Genomic DNA, 24,307 nt, shown 5'->3' with positions numbered 1-24,307 from the left:
ATTTCATAGGAATGATATTCACAAAGTGAATTTTTTGCAAACAAAACTGATATTTTTATATTATATGTGTACTTATATAGATGCATAAAACATATTTTAATTTCCAAAAGTATTCTTGAGTATCAATTTAACGTTCAAACTGCATATTGATTGCGATTTCATATTAAATGGTATTATTTCAACATTTTGGTTGAAATTAGTTATTAATGCATGTTTGCTTTGTTAAAATGTGAACGCGTAAAATAAATAAAATTTTGAGGAAATAAAAATTAAAGCACAGTTAATTGGAGTGTAATAATGAAGTTTTGTCATTTACTAGTGTAAAATATTGTCCTGATTAATTGGATCTTGTAAACGTATCTTCACGATGCTCGCATGTGATGTATAGACTCAGGTAGTATTTCGCAAACAAAATCCACATACACAGAAAATTAGCCTATCCAACTTAATAATGCACAGCAGTGTTTAAACAAAGCCTAGTTATTATCAGTGCACTTTCCATAAATGCAATCCCGACAAGTGTGCACTCATCGTAGATGCGGAAAAGGAATTGAACGCGCGGTCGACTCGCAACCCGCACCGTGTAGCGTCCGGGTCAAATGGAAAAGCGGAAAATCGAACACAACACGACACGAAAAACCAACCACTTTATTTAATCGAACGGGATGTTCTGCGGCGTCGATAAAATCAAAAGGTGTTCCTCTCTCTATCCCACGGACCGCACGAACCGCACTGGGAGGGATTGGCGGTTTTCTCCCAGGCTCTTCAGGGGCAAAAACGCCAAGGGGTGGTTCAAAGGTCAATTCGACCCTTTGTTTGGCACGCGTGTCCGGATTAGAACCGGTCGGATCAAAACACCATTAAACTTCGCGCACCTACCTGCCCGAATTCCAAGTCTAATTTTCCAATTTGTGTGACCGTAGATTGCCGATTTCACGTTATATTAATTACGAGTGAAATGATCGGCAATTTTTAGACCAAGCTCGTTTTCGCTTACACCCTGTATATATGTATATATGTAGGTATTCAACTGATCGTAACTGGGTCAAATAGTATACGGGATGTACTTATGTAATAGTAGTGAAGAGGATTCTGGATGTTGCGCCTCTGCGTGGAAAAATCCCATTCGAATTTTCATGATTGTTATGTTTTGAACTTGATATACTCCATATGATTTTTTGAATGTGTTTTTATAGAGACAATTATATTGTTTACTCTTAATATCTGATATAATAAATAATAATTTAAAATTTCCATATGCATTTGAATTATATAAAATTTATCCAGTCAATATTTTTAGTAACACAATCGGTACAAGCGTAACTTGTTAACTTACAACTACATAATTTATAATCTACGTAAATCTGAAAACACACTATATCGGGGGAGAGCAAAAACTGTTTTATCAACATGTGATAACGAAATTTTAGGCCGTATAAATTATATTAATTATTTTGATTTCTTTACACAAGTTAGAAATTACCTAACATATTCAAATCACTATGAATTAACAAGGTGACACATTAATTTGATAATTAAAGATGTAACTTTGTAAATATTAACATATGTAAATATAATTTTGGTTGTTTTTTTTTAATTTTATTATTTAGTATAATGTGTATTTACTACATATATGGATAGATACATCTGTGTATGTATGTTTGCATATGTTTATTTAAATATATACATATTCATGACCAAGTTTATTTAGTTTATATTGAACTGTTCTAAGGCTTACTGTTTTTTCCAACTTAAATGAACTCAGACCTAATTTCTGACGCAGTTTCGAAACTGTTTTGAAGTAAAATTCTCTTTAAAATCCGTTCGTCTCGAGAAGTCAGTTTTTTTGCCACTTTTCCTTTTTTGACAGGTGTTATGTCCATTGTTTTTTTTATACTTCTTAAAAACTATAGTTATTGTAGGTAGAGTGCTTCTCTGTTCGTCGATAAATTTCCGCAAAAAAATAATTTTCCTCCCAGAAAGTGACAATTTTTGATTTCTCGGCGATCGACAAAAATTCATATTTTACGCTCAACGCTCACAACACTAAAAAAAGACACGCACTACTTGAAAGTCTGGGGGAAACTGACTTTAAAAGTTTTTGGCAACAATACGTTGAGGTATGCTGAAAACAACTGTAAAAGTATAAAAACAAAATTGCCAGATAGTGAGACCCAATAGGGCGAAAAATGGGCTATTCCGGTAAAATTTGTGACTGATAAGGTGTATGTGTTTGTATGTATGGACATGTATTTTTTTTCTCATGTATTCAATGATTATTACGTTTATTCTGTAATTGGCCTGGAAGATGCATTAAGTTTACCTCTCAGGTCTTCCTGATATAAATATATAAATAAAATAAAAATAAAACTATTAAGTTAGTTAATATATCCCTTCCTCGGTTACGGGGATCTCGACCTACTAGAGCAGTTAATATATGACAATTTTAACTGTTAACTGCTGACTTAGTTGTTAAACTTTTATTTCATGTAAGAAGTCATGTATACATATTTTTTCTATTCATGTATTTTTCCTCGTGTTCTTAATGTGTTTATCACACTCATGATCGAGCATGCATGATTAATTGATATATAATAAAATTAAAATAAAATAAAATATATAAAAGTCTTGAAATAAAGATAACAAATATTACATAAAAATATAGCAAACTATTTTTTTTATTTAATCTTCATTTAGTATTTTTATAAGAAGAATAAACGAGTAGAAGACTGTTGATGTGTATATAGTATGTACATACATATGTATGTACAAAGATAATATGTATATAAAAAAAATTAAAAATTAAAAAATGTAGATAAGATAGATTGAATACATCTGATGTGATTTCGCTGTAAATAGATATTGATATATTTGGAATTTTCCGGGAAAGTTAGGGAAAATAGTCTTTTACTTTGAGACGTGTCAATTTCATATGCGTCAAATTAAATAACAAAACAAAATTTAGTATGATTTAGTATGTTCAAATTTTATATTAATACTTTGTTTGAAAATTTACTTTGTATTAATTTGTATTTAAATAAAAATATTGCGGTATAAACTTAACAATTTCTATTACATGTGAAAATTTTTCAATCCGATTCAATTAGCCGTTTGGGACATAATTGAATTCAAAAGCTTACATATAGGACACCTACTTATAAGGAGAGGTATTTCGGGTCAATTTAAAAATTTGAAAAATATTTACGTCGTGTCTATAAGAATTTCAGTGACCGATACAAAGTTTCTTTTCGATAGAACTAACGGTGTTCAAAAAATCCCAAAAATACACAGACACACACGCACATTTTTTCTAGATCATGAAAACGTGATCAGAGTTCAAAGCAGTCAAAATCTCAAGTTCGAATTTTCGCATGATCACAAAACTTCATCTATTGTTACTACGTACATAGATAGAGTAATAAAGGCATATAAATAATTACTTTGAAGCGTTTCAAATACGGAATCGGGAAAACTGTTAAGATTTTGATCAAAATAGGCAATTTCGACGGGTTAATTATTTACTCGATATTACTAAACATGTTTTAGAGAATTCATGGAATCTTACATAACACGAAATGAGGTAAAACCAAAGCGTCTAAACCACGGTGCTGCTCTGCGGCGAGATGACATGACCACATACACGTAAATGGCTTTGAATCCGCTGGCTCCGAGATCTGGTGGAGCTGCTGCTGATGCTAAGACATCGTCTGCGGGAAACCCAACACCATATAAGGCTTCTGAAAACGCGCGCGGGAAAATCTGCTCCACTTTGGATCACATTTCACGTCGGAAAAGCTTCGCGTCTCGAGACGCATCAATTATTCGAGCTTTGCGGTCGTATGTGAACGCCTTTATCCCGAATTATTAATTAATTTACCTTGTTTTTACACACACGTGGCATCTGTAGTGGGACTTACACCCATGTAAAACCAGTTGTAAAACTATCAATTTAATAACACGCACGAATGAACAACACTCTTCAACAAAAAAGTGCTTAGCAACGAAAATTGTGCTAAATATAGAAGGATGTACATAATAATTCGTATTTATACAAAGCTTTTAAAACATAATTAATCTCTTTTACAATTTTTCACATATTCCACCAACCGTTTTGCATCCGACATTTTTTTTTGAGAGACAATTTATTTTAAAGATTGTGCTCACAGCATTTTTCACACGCTTGGCAAGAGTCATCATTTTTTTTGTATATAATTTTACATCTAAAAATTGTATAATATTGATTCAACTATACATAAAAATTGCAGCATTAAACTGGTCTTTAATTTTTGATGACATTATTGTACATATTATATATTATTATGTCATTTATTGATAATATCCTCAGCAGCAGTAATTTCCGCATACTGGGTATATCAGAAACATTCAAAATTTCATAATAAAATTAAGATATTAAGTAATAGTTAAAATGTACACTTTAGTTTGAATATTTTTGTCATTATTTATGTCAATAAAGTCATTATTCAAAGTATGTGAATTATATCATACTTTCGTATTTAATTATTTAAAAAAATAAAAACCAATATACATATGCATTGGTATTTTTCTAATAGTTCTGATAGATTTTTCGCATTTTAAAAATATTCGTATCTATTAGATTTTTTTTTAGTTTATCATAAGACCAGGAATAAATTTTCCCAGGGCCCGGGGTTGTACTGTTATGTATGTGATTATGTTGATATTGTATGTATGTATGTATGTACATCTAAGTACAAATATACATATATAGTTAAGGTAGCTGGGATAGGTACATTAATTAGACAAGGCAAAATGAATCAATTACATTGAGTAACGAAAAAAAAAGACTTACTAAATTTGACCAACTGAATTGAATATAACAATGACTTTTATTGTTTATGAGCGTCAAAAAAATGCGCAAATTTCACAGATTTTTGGTTTTTGCACACTTAAACTCAAAATCAAGTATATTATAAAAGTGAGTATTGGATTCAATAGTTTGGATATTTTTCTATCGATTATGATTTCTTTATTCCTATAAAATACGTATAATTAATTATCTAAAGTCAAAAGCATAGTTTAAATAAAAAAAATTCCTCTCAAGCTATCACGCATTTATTAGACCAGTTCTATATTTCACCACCTTTACAATTATTGCTTTTCAATCTGAATATTTTTATAATTATAATATTATATTAGTACGTTTACTCCAGAGAATCGAGGTTTTTTTATGATTTTCTCAGAAACCTTTTGGTTTATTGAACTGGAATTTTATATCTAGAAGTTTAAGTTTAATACCAAGTTATGTATAAAATTTTGTAAGCATCTGTCAACCGAAAGTGGCAGTTTACTCTTGTTCGATTTTTCTTCCATTATTTTTTTCGACCCCTTAAACATGTGTGCCCTTCACGAAGAAATTCAAGTATAATTATTGTATCAATGTGAGAAAAATAAAAAATAAATCAGTAATCTTTTTTTCAATCAAATATTTTTTCCTCTTATAAAGGGTGTAAAATGTTGTGGCGACCAATCTGTCCACACCCCTGAACGTATCAGGCTGAAAATTTGCATTTGTATTATGTATGTATATGTACTTAGAGCTGATTAGCTTTTGGTCAGAATTCGTAAGCCGGAAGTAGTATTTTTTTTTAAACAATATTTTATTTTGACCTTTTTAAATTATTTTAATCTTCTTGATATTTATTGTGTATAAAACTGATAGTGATTTTAAGTAATAAAAAAAATGAACAAAATCTGACAACCGGCAGTATAACTTTTGTCTTGTGCAAGTTGCCATACATTTGCGCTCAATTTGTATCGAAAATGCTGTCATAGCTATTAGTATTTCATAATGCTGCCGATATGTATGAATGTGTATATACGGTTCAATATCGAATTTTGTTTTATGACCTTCTTATATTCCTCAAATACATAGATAAAGTCAAGCGTTGGTCACATTCAAAATTTTTTTATATTATACGTATACAATATATTTATTGATCATCGTTGATTATTTAGGGTTTATATTATATTTTTATGATCAAATTTGGGATTTTAACTTAACAATGTACGTGTTATACATAATTGTTAACTCATGATATAATATAAATATATATTTTATGGTCTTCTTAGTATTAATTCATTATTGGCCTTGAAAAATAGCTTTAAAAGCCGCGCGCGGCAGGCACTGAAATAGACGCATTCCGAGAAGAAGCTGTAGTTGACTTTTATCTGAACAATTTGCGTGTAAGTATAAACCAATTTCAATTTTTGTCAAATATGTACACATTTACTTACATATGATGTAATTAAAATTATACATATGTACATATACTTCTAATAAGGACAACGGTTTAAGTCACAAAAATGAAATAATCATATTACTTTGATATATTAATATTGCAAAACAATATTTGACATTTGTGTCCAAAATCCAAAAAATAGAAGGCTTTTAAAGTATGAACATTCAAAGTTATTTAACATAAAATTGTATAGTGTTTCAGAAAAACAAATATTTAATATTGGTGTGTATGTATATACATACATATATTTGGGTAGAAATAATCACATTTAAAAAAAAAATGTTCACATTAAATTATTTCCTTTGTATTATATAATTAAATATTGAATAATATTTAATTAATATATTATATTATTATATTATAATATATTATATATAATTAATTTGAATTATATAATTAAATAGATATAATTAAAAGATCAGATCGATGATAAAGAAAAATACCATTTACATCCGGCCTTATTTTTAAGTGCTGAATAGTATTACGCACATATGCATATAATTGTTTTCACAATGGCCTTAGTTTTTGACTTTTGTTGTAACGAATTAGTTGAGTCAATTCGAGGTATTTAAAATCATAGCATTTGACAAAATATGAATAATTTTTTAGCATGAAGGCCGTGAGTGGATTAATATTTCAAATAAGAATCATCACAGATACATTCCCAAATAACCTCAAACTGTAATAAAATAAAAACACATACAAATAAAAAGCAGTTGATAGAAAAAAAATTTTTTTTAGCGGAATTGAAAAAAGCACTATGAGGAAAACTAATTTCTTTTTGTTTTTAATTTTCTTCGTAAGTAGTATCAAAAGTATTACAATGAATACATCTATAGCTGATTATCAACATTTTTTTTCTGGAAACATTGGCGATTGTAAGTATGAAACAATTATTTAGTAAATAATTTTAAAATAATTATTTAGTGTATGTGCAGATCAGAAACATACGAAAGTCATAATAAATAAGCTGTATGCTTACTCCATAATTATGAACATTTTATTTATTCTTTGAATATTAATTTTACGTAATATTTAAGGCGAAGGAATCAAAGCAGTCGCTGGCAGCACATATGAAAATGTTGCCAGTCAATCTCTTCCTAAAGTGCCACAGTGTTTATTGAAATTGTACACTCCCACTGATAAGGTAAACTATTCACACCATTAACCTTCCCTCACCGAAGTGGGATATGCAAGTGCCCCAATTTTTACGTTTTTCGTAATACATAACTATGTGGTTTTTAAAGCTATATACTCTATATTTCTTGTATTCCTAGAATGAACTACAAGAAAGTTATTTTAATAGATTTTGTACGATTTAGAAAAGGGGTACATCGTAAAAAAATACATCTATACATTTCTACGTTCCAAAGTATGATTTAAAGGTGGTAGCGATAAGTCATGTTTTCGACTGTTCGCTTGCATATTCTTGTTGATCGATGAATCAATGCGAGAGAAAGAGACAGCTATATTTTCGTAAGCTATTGTTTTCGTCACTTTTGGCGCCTGGCTATTGAGTCATTCAGTCGCCTGTTGGCCTTACCTATGTGCGTTTACATGTCGATACTTGTCGCTATTTTTCAATACAAAAATAGTCAAAAACATGCTATAGGACCAAAACTTTTTTATGTTGATGTATAAAATGATTAATAAGATATATATTGAACAAATTTGTATTGAGAAAAGCTGTATTTTGATAAAAAAAATACTGGGGTCTTACTCGACCCGCTTCTGGACACTCGTTCGATCTCGACGCTCCGTCTTTCAAAGGTTATGACATTTATTTTTATTATTTTATCTATATACGTAGTAACAATAGATTTGAATAAAATATTTTTTATTTTAATACTGATAGCAATATATGTATATTTAGCTATACAAACTTGTGATTGTAAAACTTGTAATTAAACATTCGTACCTACTTGATGTGGAACTTTTATCTTTCTAAAAATTTTATGCATTCAGGTTTATTAGGTTTTTTAGTTTAAAATTTATCAGAACTTATTTTTTTATATACATACATACATGTGTATATAAGTATGTCTAATTTTAGATCACTTTCACACTGGCCAATGCAGCTCAAGGTATTTCTCAATCGCCATATTTTGACGGCACTTTACCAACGGTTGTAATATCTCATGGCTACACATCAAGCGCTGACGATTCTACCATCGATCAGGTAGCAAAAGACTTGAAATCTTTTGGAAATCTGAATGTTTTAACGCACGATCACAGTATTTTAACAACTGAAGAGTTTTTTCTGGCTTGCACTAATACTCAAAATGCCGGAGAAGGTTTGGGAAAAGTTATGGCAGATCTACGCAATCGTAAGTAAATTGGATTGAGTTCTGAGATTTTTTTATACTACATATGTATGTATACTTTATTATAGCGAAATTTTTCATAGTTTCTTATTACGTTAAATCTATACAAATAAACTCATTTATTTATTTTTGTTGGCGCTTCAAGGATACATTTGATTGGCATCAGTTTCTTCCGCCGGTAAAGAATTTTTCAAATTGATAGGTTCGAAAATCAATCGTATATCAGGCCTCGACCCAGCATCAACCTGTTTTTACAAAATGCCCCCAACTAAAAGATTGGATAAAAGTGACGCCGCATTCGTCGATGTTTTGCACACAGAAATGTATTTCGAAGGACCTATCGGTAAAATTTTTCCCGTGTTTAAAAACGACAACTTTTTAACATATTGTTATCCATTAAATAATTTATTTTATTTGCAGGTCATGTGGATTTCTATGCCAATGGTGGTTCAGATCAGCCGGGATGTTTTAAAATTGGGGTGTGTGATCACGGTAGAGCTGTATACTATATGGAAAGTGTCATGAATCCTAATGGATTTTTATCGGTGAAATGTTCTGATTGGAAAACTTTCTTGCAAAGAGGATGTACTAACAATGTCAAAACACCGATGGGCTTTTACTGTCCAGACACGACTCCACCAGGCAGCTACTATTTTAAAACAAAATGGTCGGCTCCATATGCATTAGGAGCTGCTGGCATTATGTAACAACAAAATAGATAAAATACACCAATTTGAAAAGTATAATTGAAGGCATTTTTTAATCCATCTTTTGTATCCCAATGTCATTAGTAATGTTCCAACTATTATTTATTCCCTAAATTTCAGACATAATTTTAATCAATACATTGAATGAGAGCGTCGACCTAATACACGATATTATTGAATGCAAATTTTACAATGGAAATGGAGACCATCAACGTACATACTATAACATACATAATATACAAAATTTGTACTGAAGTTGCAATCCTATTAAATGCGTTAAAATGAGACATTCGAAATTAATGTGAAAGGCACAGATAGCTATAAATTTTTGGCAATGTTTACCAAAATTGTAAAATTAAATTTCTTTCACATTACGCGCCTTCCTGAAAATGTGCGTGGTTCAAATTTACATACAAACATCTGAAATAACAGTCTAAATATGCCAAATTACTATTAAATTAAAATATTGGGGAATAAAATTTACAATTTCTACATGTGAAAAATTGTTAGTCCGATTCAGTTAGCGGCTTGGGAGATAATTGAATTGAAAAACTTACAAAAAAGAGGACACCTATAAGGGGAGGTTCCATTTTCGGTCAACTTAAAAATTTGAAAATAATTTACGTCATGTCGATAAGAATTTTAGTAACCGATATTAAGAGGGCTGGACAGCAGCGCCTTGTCCATACAAACGTACTATACTTCTCCCTACCTCAATTATGGTAGTAGAGAAATTATTTTTTAATATGCTATGGATATCTACCATTGGGGTGCATCTATCGTTTTATTTTTTTGATTAATTATTTTTTATAGGAGCTAGGAGGTACCAAACATCTATAAAATCGCCTCTTTTTTAAACCCACGAAAAGAGTCTAGCGTGGTTATTTAACGGTCGATTTAAAAAAAAATACGCCAATAAATGCACAGAAAATATCTTTTTCATAACGATGATGATTTTTTTTTTTAAATTGGGCCAGTTTTAGAGGAGAAAATAGTAGAATACGAAACCTACGTTTTATCTGGCCGAAGCGCAACTGTCGCATTCACTCAATATATATATATTGATATATATTGTTGCATTCACTCAATATATACATACACTCAATATATATATCCAAGAAAGGAATGGTAACAAAATTAAGGTTTCGGGTGTACAGCCCTCTTAAACTTCAGTTTGATAGGACTAACGGTGTTCAAAAAACCCCAAAATACAAAGACACACACACACACATTTTTTCTAGATCATGAAAATGTGATCAGTAATCGATTGAGTTCGAATCAGTCAAAATCTCGAGTTCGAATTTTCGCATGATCACAAAACTTCATCTTTTGTTACTACGTACATATGTAGATAAAGAAATAAAGGCATATAAATAATTACTTTGAAGCGTTTCAAATACGGAATCGGGAAAACTGTTAAAATTTTAATCAAAATAGGCAATTTCGACGGGTTAATAATTTACTCGATATTACTAAACATGTTTCAGAGAATTCGTGGAATCTTACATAACACGAAATGAGGTAAAACCACGGTACTCCTCAACAGCGAGTTGACATGACCACATACACGTAAATGGCTTTGAATCCGCTGGCTCTGAGATCTGGTGGAGCTGCTGCTGATGCTGAGATATCGTCTGTGGGAAACCCAATACCATATAAGGCTTCTGAAAACCCACACGGAAAAATCAGCCCCGCTTTGTTCAATTTTTTTGCTAAATTTGAACCGAAAGTATTACTTTTACTCTAGAGAATCGAGGTTTTTTATGTTTTTCTCAGAAACCTTTTGGTTTATTGAACTAAAATTCCATATCAAGAAGTTTAAGCGTAATACCATGCCAATCATAGCTTCAATACCAGGAACTTCTACAGATCACAATGGTGAAACAGAAGCTCCACACCATGAAATTGCTGAAGATGATGTGATACCACAGCCCAGCACATCCAGTTACACATTTTCACCGGAAATTATTAGACCATTTCCGAAAGCACCACCTAGATTGAACAGTCAAAATCGGAGAAAAGGAAGAAAACCGGCAATATATACCGACACTCCAGAGAAGGATGCTATACAGGCTGAATTTGATGACAAAGAAAAAAACAAAATAAAAAAACAATCGAAAATCAAGTCTAAGACAAAGAAACTTGAAAAAAACAAAACAAATAACGAAGAAACAGGAAAGGTTGAATGATGACAGGGAAACCCAGAAATCTGACGATGATGAAGATGACTACTTTTGTTTGGTTTGCCTAGAAAATTTTAATGAAAGTTCACCAGGAGAACAATGGATTCAATGTATCAAATGCCGAAAATGGTTCCACGAATCCTGCACTAAAACGGAACATTTTTATATTTGCCATAACTGTTTATCACATTGATATTGTCATACATTTTTAGTTTTAAGTTATTGTTATAATATTTCTATGTGTCTTTTGTTTTATTTCTGCGTCTTGTTTTATTATATATATTATATTTTATTTTATATATATATATATATATATATATATATATATATATATATATATATATATATATATATATATATATATATATATATATATATATATATATATATATATATATATATATATATATATATATATAAATATATATATGTATATACATATGTTTATATTTATTTTTCTTTATAAGACATTCCCTTCTTTGTGGTTCTTTTATAATTTTTAATTATTATTATTATTATCCGCTTTAATATAGCTTACTAGCTGTTTTACCCGGCTTCGCTCAGTATTTATAATATAAACCGCTTAAACATGACTAATCTAATAGTAAACATTTTATTAAAAAAAAAAATTGTTTTTTTTATTTTTTTTTCCTTCTAGGGCTTTGCCCACGGCTATCCCTGAGCCTTTGCCTTCTAGGGCTTCGCCCTCGGCGCCCCCCTGAGTCTTTGGCCTTATAAGTCGAATCGGCGTCTATGAATCGAAAAAAAATAAATCGAATCATTTGTTCGATGACGGCTGCGCCCCATGAGGCTGCACCCCCTTCGGGGCCCTATGCGGCTGCGCCCCATTAGCTATTGCTATTGCCGTTTAGGGCTTCGCCCCTCTGCGCCCCCCTTAGCTATTGACATTTAGGGTTTCGCCCCTCTGCGCCCCCTTTAGCTATTGCCGTTTAGGGCTTCGCCCCTATGCGCCCCCATGAGCAATTCCCGTTTAGGGCTTCGCCCCTCTGCGCCCCCATGAGCAATTGCCGTTTAGGGCTTTGCCCCTATGCGCCCCCATGAGCTTTTGCCGTTTAGGGCTGTGCCCCTCTGCGCCCCCTTTAGCTATTGCCGTTTAGGGCTTCGCCTCTCTGCGCCCCCATGAGCAATTGCCGTTTAAGGCTTCGCCCCTCTGCGCCCTCATGAGCAATTGCTGTTTAGGGCTTCGCCCGAAAAGTCGAATCGGCGTCTATGAATCGAAAAAAAAAATCAAATCATTTGTTCGATGACGTCACCGATCTACGGTCGAACGAACGAACGAACCAAGGATACATACATACATACATATATATATATATATATATATACAAAGTCTCTTTCCAAATTATATATTAGATTATTTTTATGATTGTGCTAAATTTGTTGTTTGTGTATATACATATATACATACATATGTTTTATTTTTGTCATGTCTAATTTCTTTAGTTATTATTTTGTTTCTTTTCTGTTATATTTTTGTCTATTGTGGCACATTAGGAATTCCTGTAATGCTACAATGGTCCAAACTTTAAATAAATATAAAAATAATTGATTTTTAAATAGGTATGTACATACTGTTATGACCTCATAACCTCGATATTTAGAACGGAAGTCTTATCTGCTTTAAATCACGAATCCTTATCAAAGCAATGTAAACGGAAACCATATTCGATAGATAACATAAGCAATAACGTCATCTCTTTAGTATAAAAGAGGATACCCAAACCTCGATAAGACAGATTACCCTGAACAGCACCACGTATTACTGTGCTTTACTTCTCTACTCAACTCAGTGAAAACCCTTGTGAAAACCATTGTGAAACTCTTGTGAAACCCTTGTGAACCCTTGTGAAAAGCCTAGTGAAAACCTTTGTAAAACCCTTTGTTAAAACTAGCGCTTATAAACTTTAACTTCTACTCGAACATAAAATTATCGAAGTGATCTGGACCTTTTAGTAAAAAGGTGTAAAAATTTATTTTAGACTAATGCTGTACTTTATAAAGAATATAATAAATTCTAAACTAATTAAAATACAAAGTGACTTTTATTATACGGAAACATTAAAGTATTTATCTGGTTTGCTCGTAGATCAAACATTGATCTGCTTGTGAATCAGACATCATTTTTTTGTATCTCCGGTCCGTCAGGACATAACAATACATACACATTGTTTTTAGAATTTGAAATCACATTTATTTTATATCAGACGTATAATTAGATAAAATCAGACGTATAATTCGAATACTCGAATATTCGAATATTCGATTGGGATCCCTAATGCTGAGACATCGTCTGCGGGAAACCCAACATCTTATAAGGCTTCTGAAAACCCGCGCGGGAAAATATTCTACGCTTTGTAAAATTTTTTTGCTAAATTTTTATCTGAACCGAAAGTTTTTTTTACTCTAAAGAATCGAGGTTTTTTATGTTTTTCTCAGAAACCTCTTGGTTTATTGAACTAAAATTCCATATCTAGAAGTTTAAGCATAATACCAAGCTATGTATAAAATTTGGTAAGCATCCGTCAACCAGAAGTAGAAGTTTACTCTTGTTCGATTTTTTTCCACTATTTTTTTCGACCCCTAATCATTCAAGTATAATTCTTGTATCAATGTGATGAAAATAAAAAAAAATCAGTAAATTTTATAAACCGGAAGTGGGATTTTTTCCTTTTAGAACGGTCAAAAATATTTTGCCCATGATTCTTTCCACACCGCCAAACGTATAAAACTGAAAATTTGTGTTTGTATTATTTATGTACTAACTTAGAGCTGATAAGGTTTTGGTCACAATTCGTAAACCGGAAGTAGTATTTTATTTAAAACAATTTTTCAGTATTTTATTTTAACCTTTTAAATAATTTTTATTTTGTTGATACATATATGTGTATAATATAAATAGTGATTTTAATTAATAATAAAAAATTGAACAAAATCCGACAACTGGAAGTATAACTTTTGTCTTGTATAAGTTTCCCTACATTTGCGATCAATTTGTATGGAAAATGCTACCATAACCGATATGTGTGAACGTGTATGTATGTTCATATGTTTAATTATCGAATTTTGTTTTGTGACCTTCTTTTATTCCTCAAATACATAACTAAAGTCATGGGTTGGTCACATCCGAATTTATTCTAAATTATTCCAATTTTGAAGATAAATATGTATGTACGTGTAAAATTTGCGCATATTATGTTAAAATTTTGAAGTGAGCGTTATAAAAAGGCATACACACCTGGAAAAATAAACCTGTCTAAATATGTGATGAATTGAAATCAAATTTGATCATAATAATATAATATAAACCCTAAATAATCAACGATGATCAATAAATATATTGTGTTCGTAGTTATAATTTTAATTAAATCGTTGTTGCCGATTCTGATTGTGATATTTTTCACTTTAGTGAGCGTAAATTGTCAGATATTTTTCTAACCTATTTGTCTGGTGGTCTGCGCTCATCATTGCTTTCATGATTGATTGTGATTTATGAGTGGAATTTTGATTTACTCTCTTCCATTTGGGCCTCACTGAGATGTTTTGTATTTGCAGTTGGTTCTTATTTATTTGAACTGGCTGTAGGTGCCAGATATTCCTTATGTTACGTTTGATATTTTTAAGTTATCTGCTATTATTAATTGCTATTGTTTTTTTTTATCATTATCTATAAATGTATTTTTGTATAATATACATATGTTTATATTTATTTTTCTTTCTCTTTTTTCTGTTTAAGACATTCCCATCTTTGTTGTTTTTTATAATTTGTAATTATTATTATTATTATCCGCTATTATATAGCTTATTATTTTTATGGTTGTGTTAAATCTGTTGTTTGGGTATATACATACATATATGGTTTATTTTTGTCATGTCTAATTGCTTTAGTTATCATTTTGTTTCTTTTCTGTTATATTTTTTACCATTGTGGCACATTAGAAATTCCTGTAATGCTACAATGGTCCAAACTTTAAATAAATATAAAAATAATTGATTTTTTAAAAAGGTATGTACATTGTACATACATACATTGTTTTTCGATTTTGAAATCACATTTATTTTATATTATAAATCAATATTCTTCACTGTGAAGTGGTTAGATATTTGAGTAATATAATTATTTTACATTTGCTGGAATATTTTTTAAATTACAATCATTTCCAGTAGATGAAAATTGATAAAAAAAAATTGATTTTAACTTAACAATGTACGTGTTACACATAATTGTTAACTAATAATATAATATAAATACATGATTTGTGGTCTTCTTAGTGTTAATTTATTATTGGCCTTGCAAAAATAGCTTTAAAGACCGCGCGCGACAGGCACTGAAACACACGTATTCCGAGAGTTATTAGCTGTAGCTGTTGACTTAATTTTATCTGAGCAATTTGCTTGTAAGTATGAAATAATTTCAATTTTTGTCAAATATGTATTTAACTAAATCTAACTAGATATGATGTAATTAAAATTACACATACGCACTTTTGTTGTAACGAATTAGTTGAGTCAATTCGAGGTATTCATTTCACAATATATGAATAATTTTTTTCCATGAAAGCCGCGAGTGGATAAATATTTCAATTAATAATCATCACAGATACATACTCAAATATTCTTAAATAATCTCAAACTATAATGAAATAAAACACATACAAATAAAAACCAGTTGATAAAAATACATTTTTTTTTATAGCGCATTTGAAGAAAGCACGATGAGGAAAACTAATTTCATTTTGTTTTTAATCGTCTTCGTAAGTTATATCAAAGGTATTACAATGGATATAACTATAGCTGATATTCAACAACTTTTTTCGGGAAAGCTTGGTGATTGTAAGTATGAAACAATTATTTAGTAAATAATTTTAAAATATATATTTAGAGTAAGTGTCACAGTGAAATTATATTACAAGTGTAAATATATTTTCACTGACGGTTCAGTGAATTTATGACCAGTTATATTTTCAGCGTTGGTTTCATTCATTTAAGATTAGATTGTTAGGGTTGGTATATTTTAAGTTTTTGGATAGGTTAGGTTAAGTTTTAAGGTTAAGGGTTGGCTCTATTAATTTAAGATTGCTTTATTTGGGTTAAATTTATAGAGTTTCACGTTGTAAGTTCATTGTTTGATACATTTTCACTGCTTGAATTTGTGAATATACATATATTTTCACTTGAACTATGCTTTCACTGTGACATATGTACAGATCACAAACATATGAAAGTCATGATAAATGTGATGTATGCTTACAAAATTATACTCCACAATTATGTACGTTTTATTTATTCTTTGAATATTAATTTTACGTAATATTTAAGGCGAAGGAATCAAAGCAGTCGCTGGCAGCACATATGAAAATGTTACCAATCAATCTCTTCCAAAAGTTCCACAGTGTTTATTGAAATTGTACACTCCCACTGATAAGGTAAACTATTCACACCATTAACCTTCCCTCACCGAAGTGGGATATGCAAGTGCCCCAATTTTTACGTTTTTCGTAATACATAACTATGTGGTTTTTAAAGCTATATACCCTATATTTCTTGTATTCCTAGAATGAACTACAATAAATTTATTTTAATAGATTTTTTATGATTTAGAAAAGGGGGTACATCGTAAAAAATACATTTATACATTTCTACGTTCCAAAGTATGATTTAAAGGCGGTAGCGACATGACATGTTTTTGACTGTCCGCTTGCATATTCTTGTTGATCGATGAATCAATGCGAGAGAAAGAGACAGTTATATTTTTGTACGCTATTTTTTTCGTCGCTTTTGGCGCGTGGATATTGATTCATGCAGTCGCCTGTTGGGAATAGAGATAAACATTTTTTTATTTTTATATAATAAGGAATAGAGATAAATATTTTTATACTAGAAATAAGGACAAAATAGTTGTAAGTAGAGTAAGAAAGAATAAGACGGCTGGGGGTGTTTTTCACAGGGGTGTGCTCATATATAATGTCCTCCCTGAGTGCATCAGGTCTGCTAAGAACATGGATGCATTCCTGCGAGGTGCGAAGAGACACCTCTGTGAGGGACAGTACATATAAGTTAATTATAAATTTTAGAGTTAAGTATAATAATTAAGATGCATTTTTAAATTAGCTTGATAGCTAAAATATATGTAAATAAATAAATAAGTATGTCTAATTTTAGATCACTTTCACACTGGCCAATGCAGCTCAAGGTATTATTCAATCGTCGTATTTTGACAGGACTTTACCAACGGTTGTATTATGTCACGGCTACTCATCAAGCGCTGAGGATTCTAACATCGTTCAGGTAGCAAAAGACTTGAAATCTTTTGGAAATCTGAATGTTTTAACGCACGATCACAGCATTTTAACCAATGTAGAGTTTTTTCTCTCTTGCACCAATGCTCAATATGCCGGAGAAGGTTTGGGAAAAGCTATGGCAGATCTACGCAATCGTAAGTAAATTGGATTGAGAGTGAGATTTTTTTTATACTTAATATATTATACATAGTACATTATATAAACTTTTCATAGTTTCTTATTACGTTCAATCTGTACATATAAACTCATATGATATTGACTTCAGTTGGCGCTTCAAGGATACATTTGATTGGCTACAGTTTAGGAGCTCAAGTGGTTTCTTTCGCCGGTAAAGAATTTTTCAGGTTGACAGGTTCGAAAATCAATCGTATATCAGGCCTCGACCCAGCATCAACCTGTTTTTACAAAATGCCCCCAACTAAAACATTCGATAAAAGTGACGCCGCATTTGTCGATGTTTTGCACACAGACATGTATTTCGATGGACCTATCGGTAAAAATTTTTCCGTGTTTAAAAACGACAACTTTTCAACATATCGTTATCCATTAGTCAATTTATTTTATTTGTAGGTCATGCGGATTTCTATGCCAATGGTGGTTTAGATCAGCCAGGATGTTTTTCAATTGGTGCTTGTGATCATAGTAGAGTTGTATACTATTTCGAAAGTATCAAGAATCCCAATGGATTTTTATCGGTGAAATGTTCTGATTGGAATACTTTCTTGAACAGAGGATGTACTAACAATGTCAAAACCCCGATGGGCTTTTTCTGTCCAGACACGACTCCACCAGGCAGCTACTATTTTAAAACGAAATGGTCGGCTCCATATGCATTAGGAGCTGCCAGTATTATGTAACAAAGAAATCGATAAAATATACCAATTTTAAAAGTATATTTGAAAGCATTTTTTAATCCATCTCCTAATGTCATTAATAACACTGAGTAACGAAAAATTTTTTGAGTTACCAGAGCGGAGATTAACCAATCTTTAACCCACTGAATTTGACTTATAAAATTTGCTAGACAATTGATTATAAGTATTTTAAAACAATTAAAATTCATAATCAATAGAAAAAAAACATCTGACTATTGATTCCAATACTCACTTTGAGCACAACAAAAATTATTATCATATTAAAATTCAGTGGGTCAAACTTAGTAAAGATTGCTTAGTCTCCGCTCTGGTAATTTTTTTTGTCGCTCACTGTAATATTTCAACTATTATTTATATCCTAAATTTCGGACACAATTTTAATCATTGTATTGAATGAGAGCGTCGACCTAATACATGATATTATTGAATGAGAATTTTACAATGAAAATTGAGAGAGTCGACCTAATACAAAACATACACGATAATATACAAAATTTGTACTGAAGTTCCCAATCCCAATGGATGTGTTAAAATGAGATATTCCATGGAATTCATCATTTTATTCATTCGAAATTAATGTGAAAGGCACGGATAGCGATACATTTTTGGCAATGTTTATCAACATTGTAAAATTAATTTTCTTTCACATTACGCGCCTTCCTTGAAAATGTGCATGGTACAAATGTACATACAAACATTTTGTATGTACATTTGTACATACAAGATGTATTGTAGAAATAACACACTTGTCTAAATATGCCGAATTTCTACATGGTTTGTTTTTTATAAATATTTTATAAACCTTCACTAATCAATCATGGAGTTATATTAATAAATTAATTTTTAATTTTTTACGTTTTAGTGTGACTTTTATATTCCTTTTTAATATAAAATATATAAAATGGTTTATTGAACCTTCTTATATACTTAATAGATGCAGTCACTCGCAATATATATATATATATATATATATATATATATATATATATATATATATATATATATGTATATATATTTATATATATATATATATATATATGATATTGTATATATATATATATATATATATATATATATATATATATATATATATATATATATATATATATATATATATATATATATATATATATATGTATATATATATATATATATATATATATATATATATATATATGATATTGTATATATATATATATATATATATATATATATATATATATATATATATATATATATATATATATATATGTATATATATATATATATATATATATATATATATATATATATATATATATATATATATATATATATATATATATATATATATATATATATATATATATATATATATATATATATATATATATATATATATATATATATATATATATATATATATATATATATATATATATATATATATATATATATATATATATATATATATATATATATAGCTTGTAAATTAAAACTTCATTTGATTTTTTGTGTATAAATTTTATTAATTCATACATATGTACATAAAAAGGAATTAAAATGAATTTGAAATTGAGTGCATGCTTGAAGCAAAAATTCACTCTTGAGAGGAAATCTTTATTTCTATACGTGTTCTTAGAGAAAGTGGAAATGGAAGTTGTGTTTAAATTTCGGAAAAACGTCAGCTAATATATTTCACTTAGAACGTGGTAAGCCGAAGTGCAGTTGGAGCCAATTTAAGGGGATACGTCGTTGCGGAAATGCACTCGAACAAATAGAGGATATCCATTGTACACAACCGGAAGTCACGAATGCAGCGAATTTATTTTTCGTGCACATAAATAAATCCGAGCCGAGGAAAAGCCGCCAAGAGATTTCGAGCAAAAGTGTAACAAACATGCCCTGCAAAATAACCGCTAACGATACGATCAGAATCTAAAACAAACATCATTTTCTATTTTAATTGATATAACTAGAAAAACTTATGTATGTAATATTTTTATACCATATGACCACAATAACGGGGTGACGTTGTTATTATGACCCAATTCATCCTAAAGTATAATAAATGAAGTACTGAATGTTAATGCACTGATGTGACCGCAAAGTGAATAAGCTAATTCAAGAAAATCTAGATACTAAACGCTAGTTAAGATTTGATGTTTATTTGAGGAGTCGTCTGATAATGTGCACCGGAAGTCGTCGAAAGTTTGCAGTCAAAACTTTTCACTTTTCAGCGCGCATATTTTCCTCTGTCGGGAAAAATATAGAAAAATTTCCCCGTTGGAAACGGGCGAGTGGAGACTAATAATCGTCATCTTTAAGCGCGTTTATGGCGCGGGAAAACTTTTCAATAAGGGACATAACGCGATGCGCCGTGAAAAGCGAATAAATTGTATGAGCAATCAGGCATTAGCATAATGAGGGGGCGAAAGGAGAGTCTGGGTGGGGTCTGCGGAATCCCCTTGCGGACATTCAGTTTCCGGAATTTGAATTTTTTCACGAATTTCCACCGAAAGTGTCCTTTGAGGATTTTATGTATGCAAATGCGTTTCAGGGTGTACGCTTACGCATGCGCGTCGAGAAAAGTTTTTTCCACGCGCGCTTATCCCCGATGCGACGTAGACTTTTCCGGAAAAGCGCCTCCGCACATTTCATTTTTTCAAAGTTGAATAACATTGTTATGAACCGTTGGATTTAATTTCAAACCCTGACGATTTTATATCGGAAATAAATGCCATTTCCCCAAAAGAATTCTGATTGAAATGATCATATAATACCTCTACGCCTCGAATACTAATCTTTCCAAGCTCTAAATAATATAAAAAAAATCCCTAAAAATAATTTATAATACACCCATTTATACTAACTTGATAAAACTGCATGCCATAAATAATATTCCGTTTGTTTCAGACATTACTAACAAACTAACCAGTAGATTATATGACAGAATCACTAATAACCATACTAACACACTTGTGAAGAGTCTCGGTGATTACAGCAAAATGTCTGTACCCTTCAGGTATAAACACAGATTACCTAAACACAATCTGCTTTAGCTCATCAACTTTAGAGAGGCTTTAATTAATATTATGTATTAGATGTATGATGAGCATTTATAAGAATTTTAAATAGGTTTTTGAGCTCGTTTTCCTATTACGAACATTATAATAATATAATACTATGATTACTAACAAAATTAATTTAAAATTGTAAAATAGACAATGATTAGTTGATCAGTAGCTATTAAAATATATATAAGATGTATTGTGAACATAATTTAGTAATACCTCTACATAACACTTTCTTAACAAAATCAAAAGATTTAGTTTTTGATATAATAAATTCAAACAAAAATTGACTAAATCCTTCAAATAAAAGGTGTTTGAAATTGATTTCGTTTCAAAGTAAAGTAATTATAATATAAAGTACGCTTAATTCTTGTTTCAATTTTTAAGAAACACAAATTTTAAGCAAATATTTCTCTAAATGATTGTTTTTACTCAACTAAAAGGCATTCAAATTATTAATTAAAATATTTAGTACAGCGAATTTCAACATCGGAGGGCATTTATAAAAAATTTTCTAAAAAGAAAAGCACTTTTCATACTGAAATAGTATTTCAACAATTTCATATACATATGTATGTACAATTTTTATATATTAATTTCATACCTAAACTAAAATTATTTCTATATCATCAATACGTACTACATATAACTCTTAATTATTCGACTATAAAATGTAATGATATTGTTTTTGGAATATTGTGATAAAAATTTAATTCAAACAAAAGGGTATTGTAATATATTATGATCGCTTGATATATGTATACGATTGATTGAATTCAATTTTGAGCGATAAATATTCGCTATTCGTTATGTATTGGGATAAAAAATACGTTAAATCCGTTCGCATTGTTTTGAAAATTAATTCAGCATCCGAAAGGCAAAATCAAGATTGTCCATTTTAATGCGAGCATGTGAGAGATGCTGAAAATATACACAGTTAATATTCAAATCCTCTATCCATAAATCACAACGTAATAAATCTTTTGTACAATACGAAAATATAAAAAAATCATAACACTTTTTCATTTCAATATTTATTGGAGAAGATTTATTCTTTCACGCTTCGGAAATTATTTATTATTTGTGTTGATTTTTCCGACATATGCTAACGAGTTGCGCGCGAATGAAAGGAAATATGGTATGAAGAGAATGCTCATATAATATTTTCATTTATAATTTACTGGATAGGGATTGGTTCACTGTCGAACTGTTCCTTGGGTATAATCAAAACTTTCAGTATTGAGTGTGAAAAACCAACGTTGCAAAGTTTTCATCGCGATTGAATAGAACCGGCAACGGGTTGAAACTGTGCTTCGAGTTCTAAGTTTTCCACGAAAGATAAATTGAGTATAGTTTTGAATAAAAAAATTGTCAAAGTTTCCCGCTGAAAGGAAAATAAAAGCCAAAGCTGCGACTCTTGACTTTTTACTAGAATAAATTCGAAACTAATTTGACTTCCCGGAAAATTCAAGTGTCTCGAGCATTCATTAGGAGTCACGTCGGATTAAATCAGTCGATATTTTGCATATTTATTAGCGCAGCTTAAAAAGATCGTGTTTGTTTTTTTTTCACCGCCTGAAAGTGAATTATGAGCGAACAAAGAAAAGGGAAAATCGTATGGAAAGCGATGTAAAGATTGAGAGCGCCAAACCGAAAATATTATAATAGCGTAAACTCACTTAAAAAGTTTTCCCTGTCGTAAATTCGGATTAATAAAATTACAATGCAGACGTTCGGAACTTAATAAAAAGAAAACTCCCCTCACTCTGAGTGAGTCCGTTTTAAACGGAAAAGCCGACCAAATTGAGCGTTAAATTACCACAATAACGGTGGAAAAGTTGGCCATATCAAAGTGCGCGAGTTTCACGTTTCGAAAATAAAAAGAAAATCGTCAACCCCCGTTTTGGGAGCAAGAATTAGTAGAGATGGAGGGGTTGGATGTGGGGGTGGAGAAAATATCAGGAAATCCGGTCGAATGTGGTCCTTATGTTTTACCTATAAAATGAAATGGACGTAGCACAGTCGGAAAATGGCGTCGTATTTAAACGACGCACTCCGAATAGCATATTATTTTCTGGTATTAAAATACTAGAGACAATAACAAGATAATAAAGAGAATTTTCATTCCTTTTCAGAAAAATTATTGAGTAAATTTTAGATTTAAAATATTATTAGGGCAAATCAACTGAAGGCTTGTTAATATAATAGACTAGTTTTGTGTCCGTTGATTTCAACGGTGGTTTCGAACAGGAATTGATACACGAATTACATAAATTAAAATTATATGTTACTAGTGGTTTTACCCGGCTTCGCTCTGTATTTGTAATATATGTTATTAGCTGAAATATGGTAAGATAATCTAATAGTAAACATTAATTTGTTTTTTATTAAATTTATTTGAATCATAGAATCTTTGATTTGTTTTCGATTTTCCCAACAAACCTGACATACATACATAGTTTCAAAGTCTCTTTCGAATTAATATATTAGATATATAAACATAAACAATGTAAGGCAAACTATAAACAATGTAATATTTATAGGCGCTTGCGCGCACGTATCAAGGT

At 30.4% G+C, this 24,307-nt stretch overlaps 2 protein-coding genes across 2 annotated transcripts in view; one reads left to right on the top strand and one right to left on the bottom strand.

Annotated features, from left to right (window-relative positions):
• LOC143914132 (neurotrimin-like) overlaps nt 1–24,307 on the bottom strand; it is a 199,100-nt gene that overhangs the window by 133,939 nt on the left and 40,854 nt on the right. The gene's annotated exons all lie outside the window — the stretch shown is intronic.
• LOC143913968 (pancreatic lipase-related protein 2-like) lies at nt 15,783–19,537 on the top strand. Its single transcript, XM_077434020.1, has 6 exons — nt 15,783–15,907; nt 16,207–16,343; nt 16,830–16,936; nt 17,673–17,946; nt 18,078–18,305; nt 18,383–19,537. The coding sequence occupies exons 2-6, from the start codon at nt 16,226–16,228 to the stop codon at nt 18,667–18,669; spliced, it is 1,014 nt and encodes a 337-aa protein (XP_077290146.1). The 5' UTR covers nt 15,783–15,907; nt 16,207–16,225; the 3' UTR covers nt 18,670–19,537.

Source organism: Arctopsyche grandis, chromosome 7, assembly GCF_051622035.1.
Source record: "Arctopsyche grandis isolate Sample6627 chromosome 7, ASM5162203v2, whole genome shotgun sequence".
In the NCBI taxonomy this organism is placed as follows: Eukaryota; Metazoa; Arthropoda; class Insecta; order Trichoptera; family Hydropsychidae; genus Arctopsyche; species Arctopsyche grandis.
The sequence above is the reverse complement of the archived record's forward strand: the minus strand, read 5'-3'. Positions and strand labels throughout refer to the sequence as shown.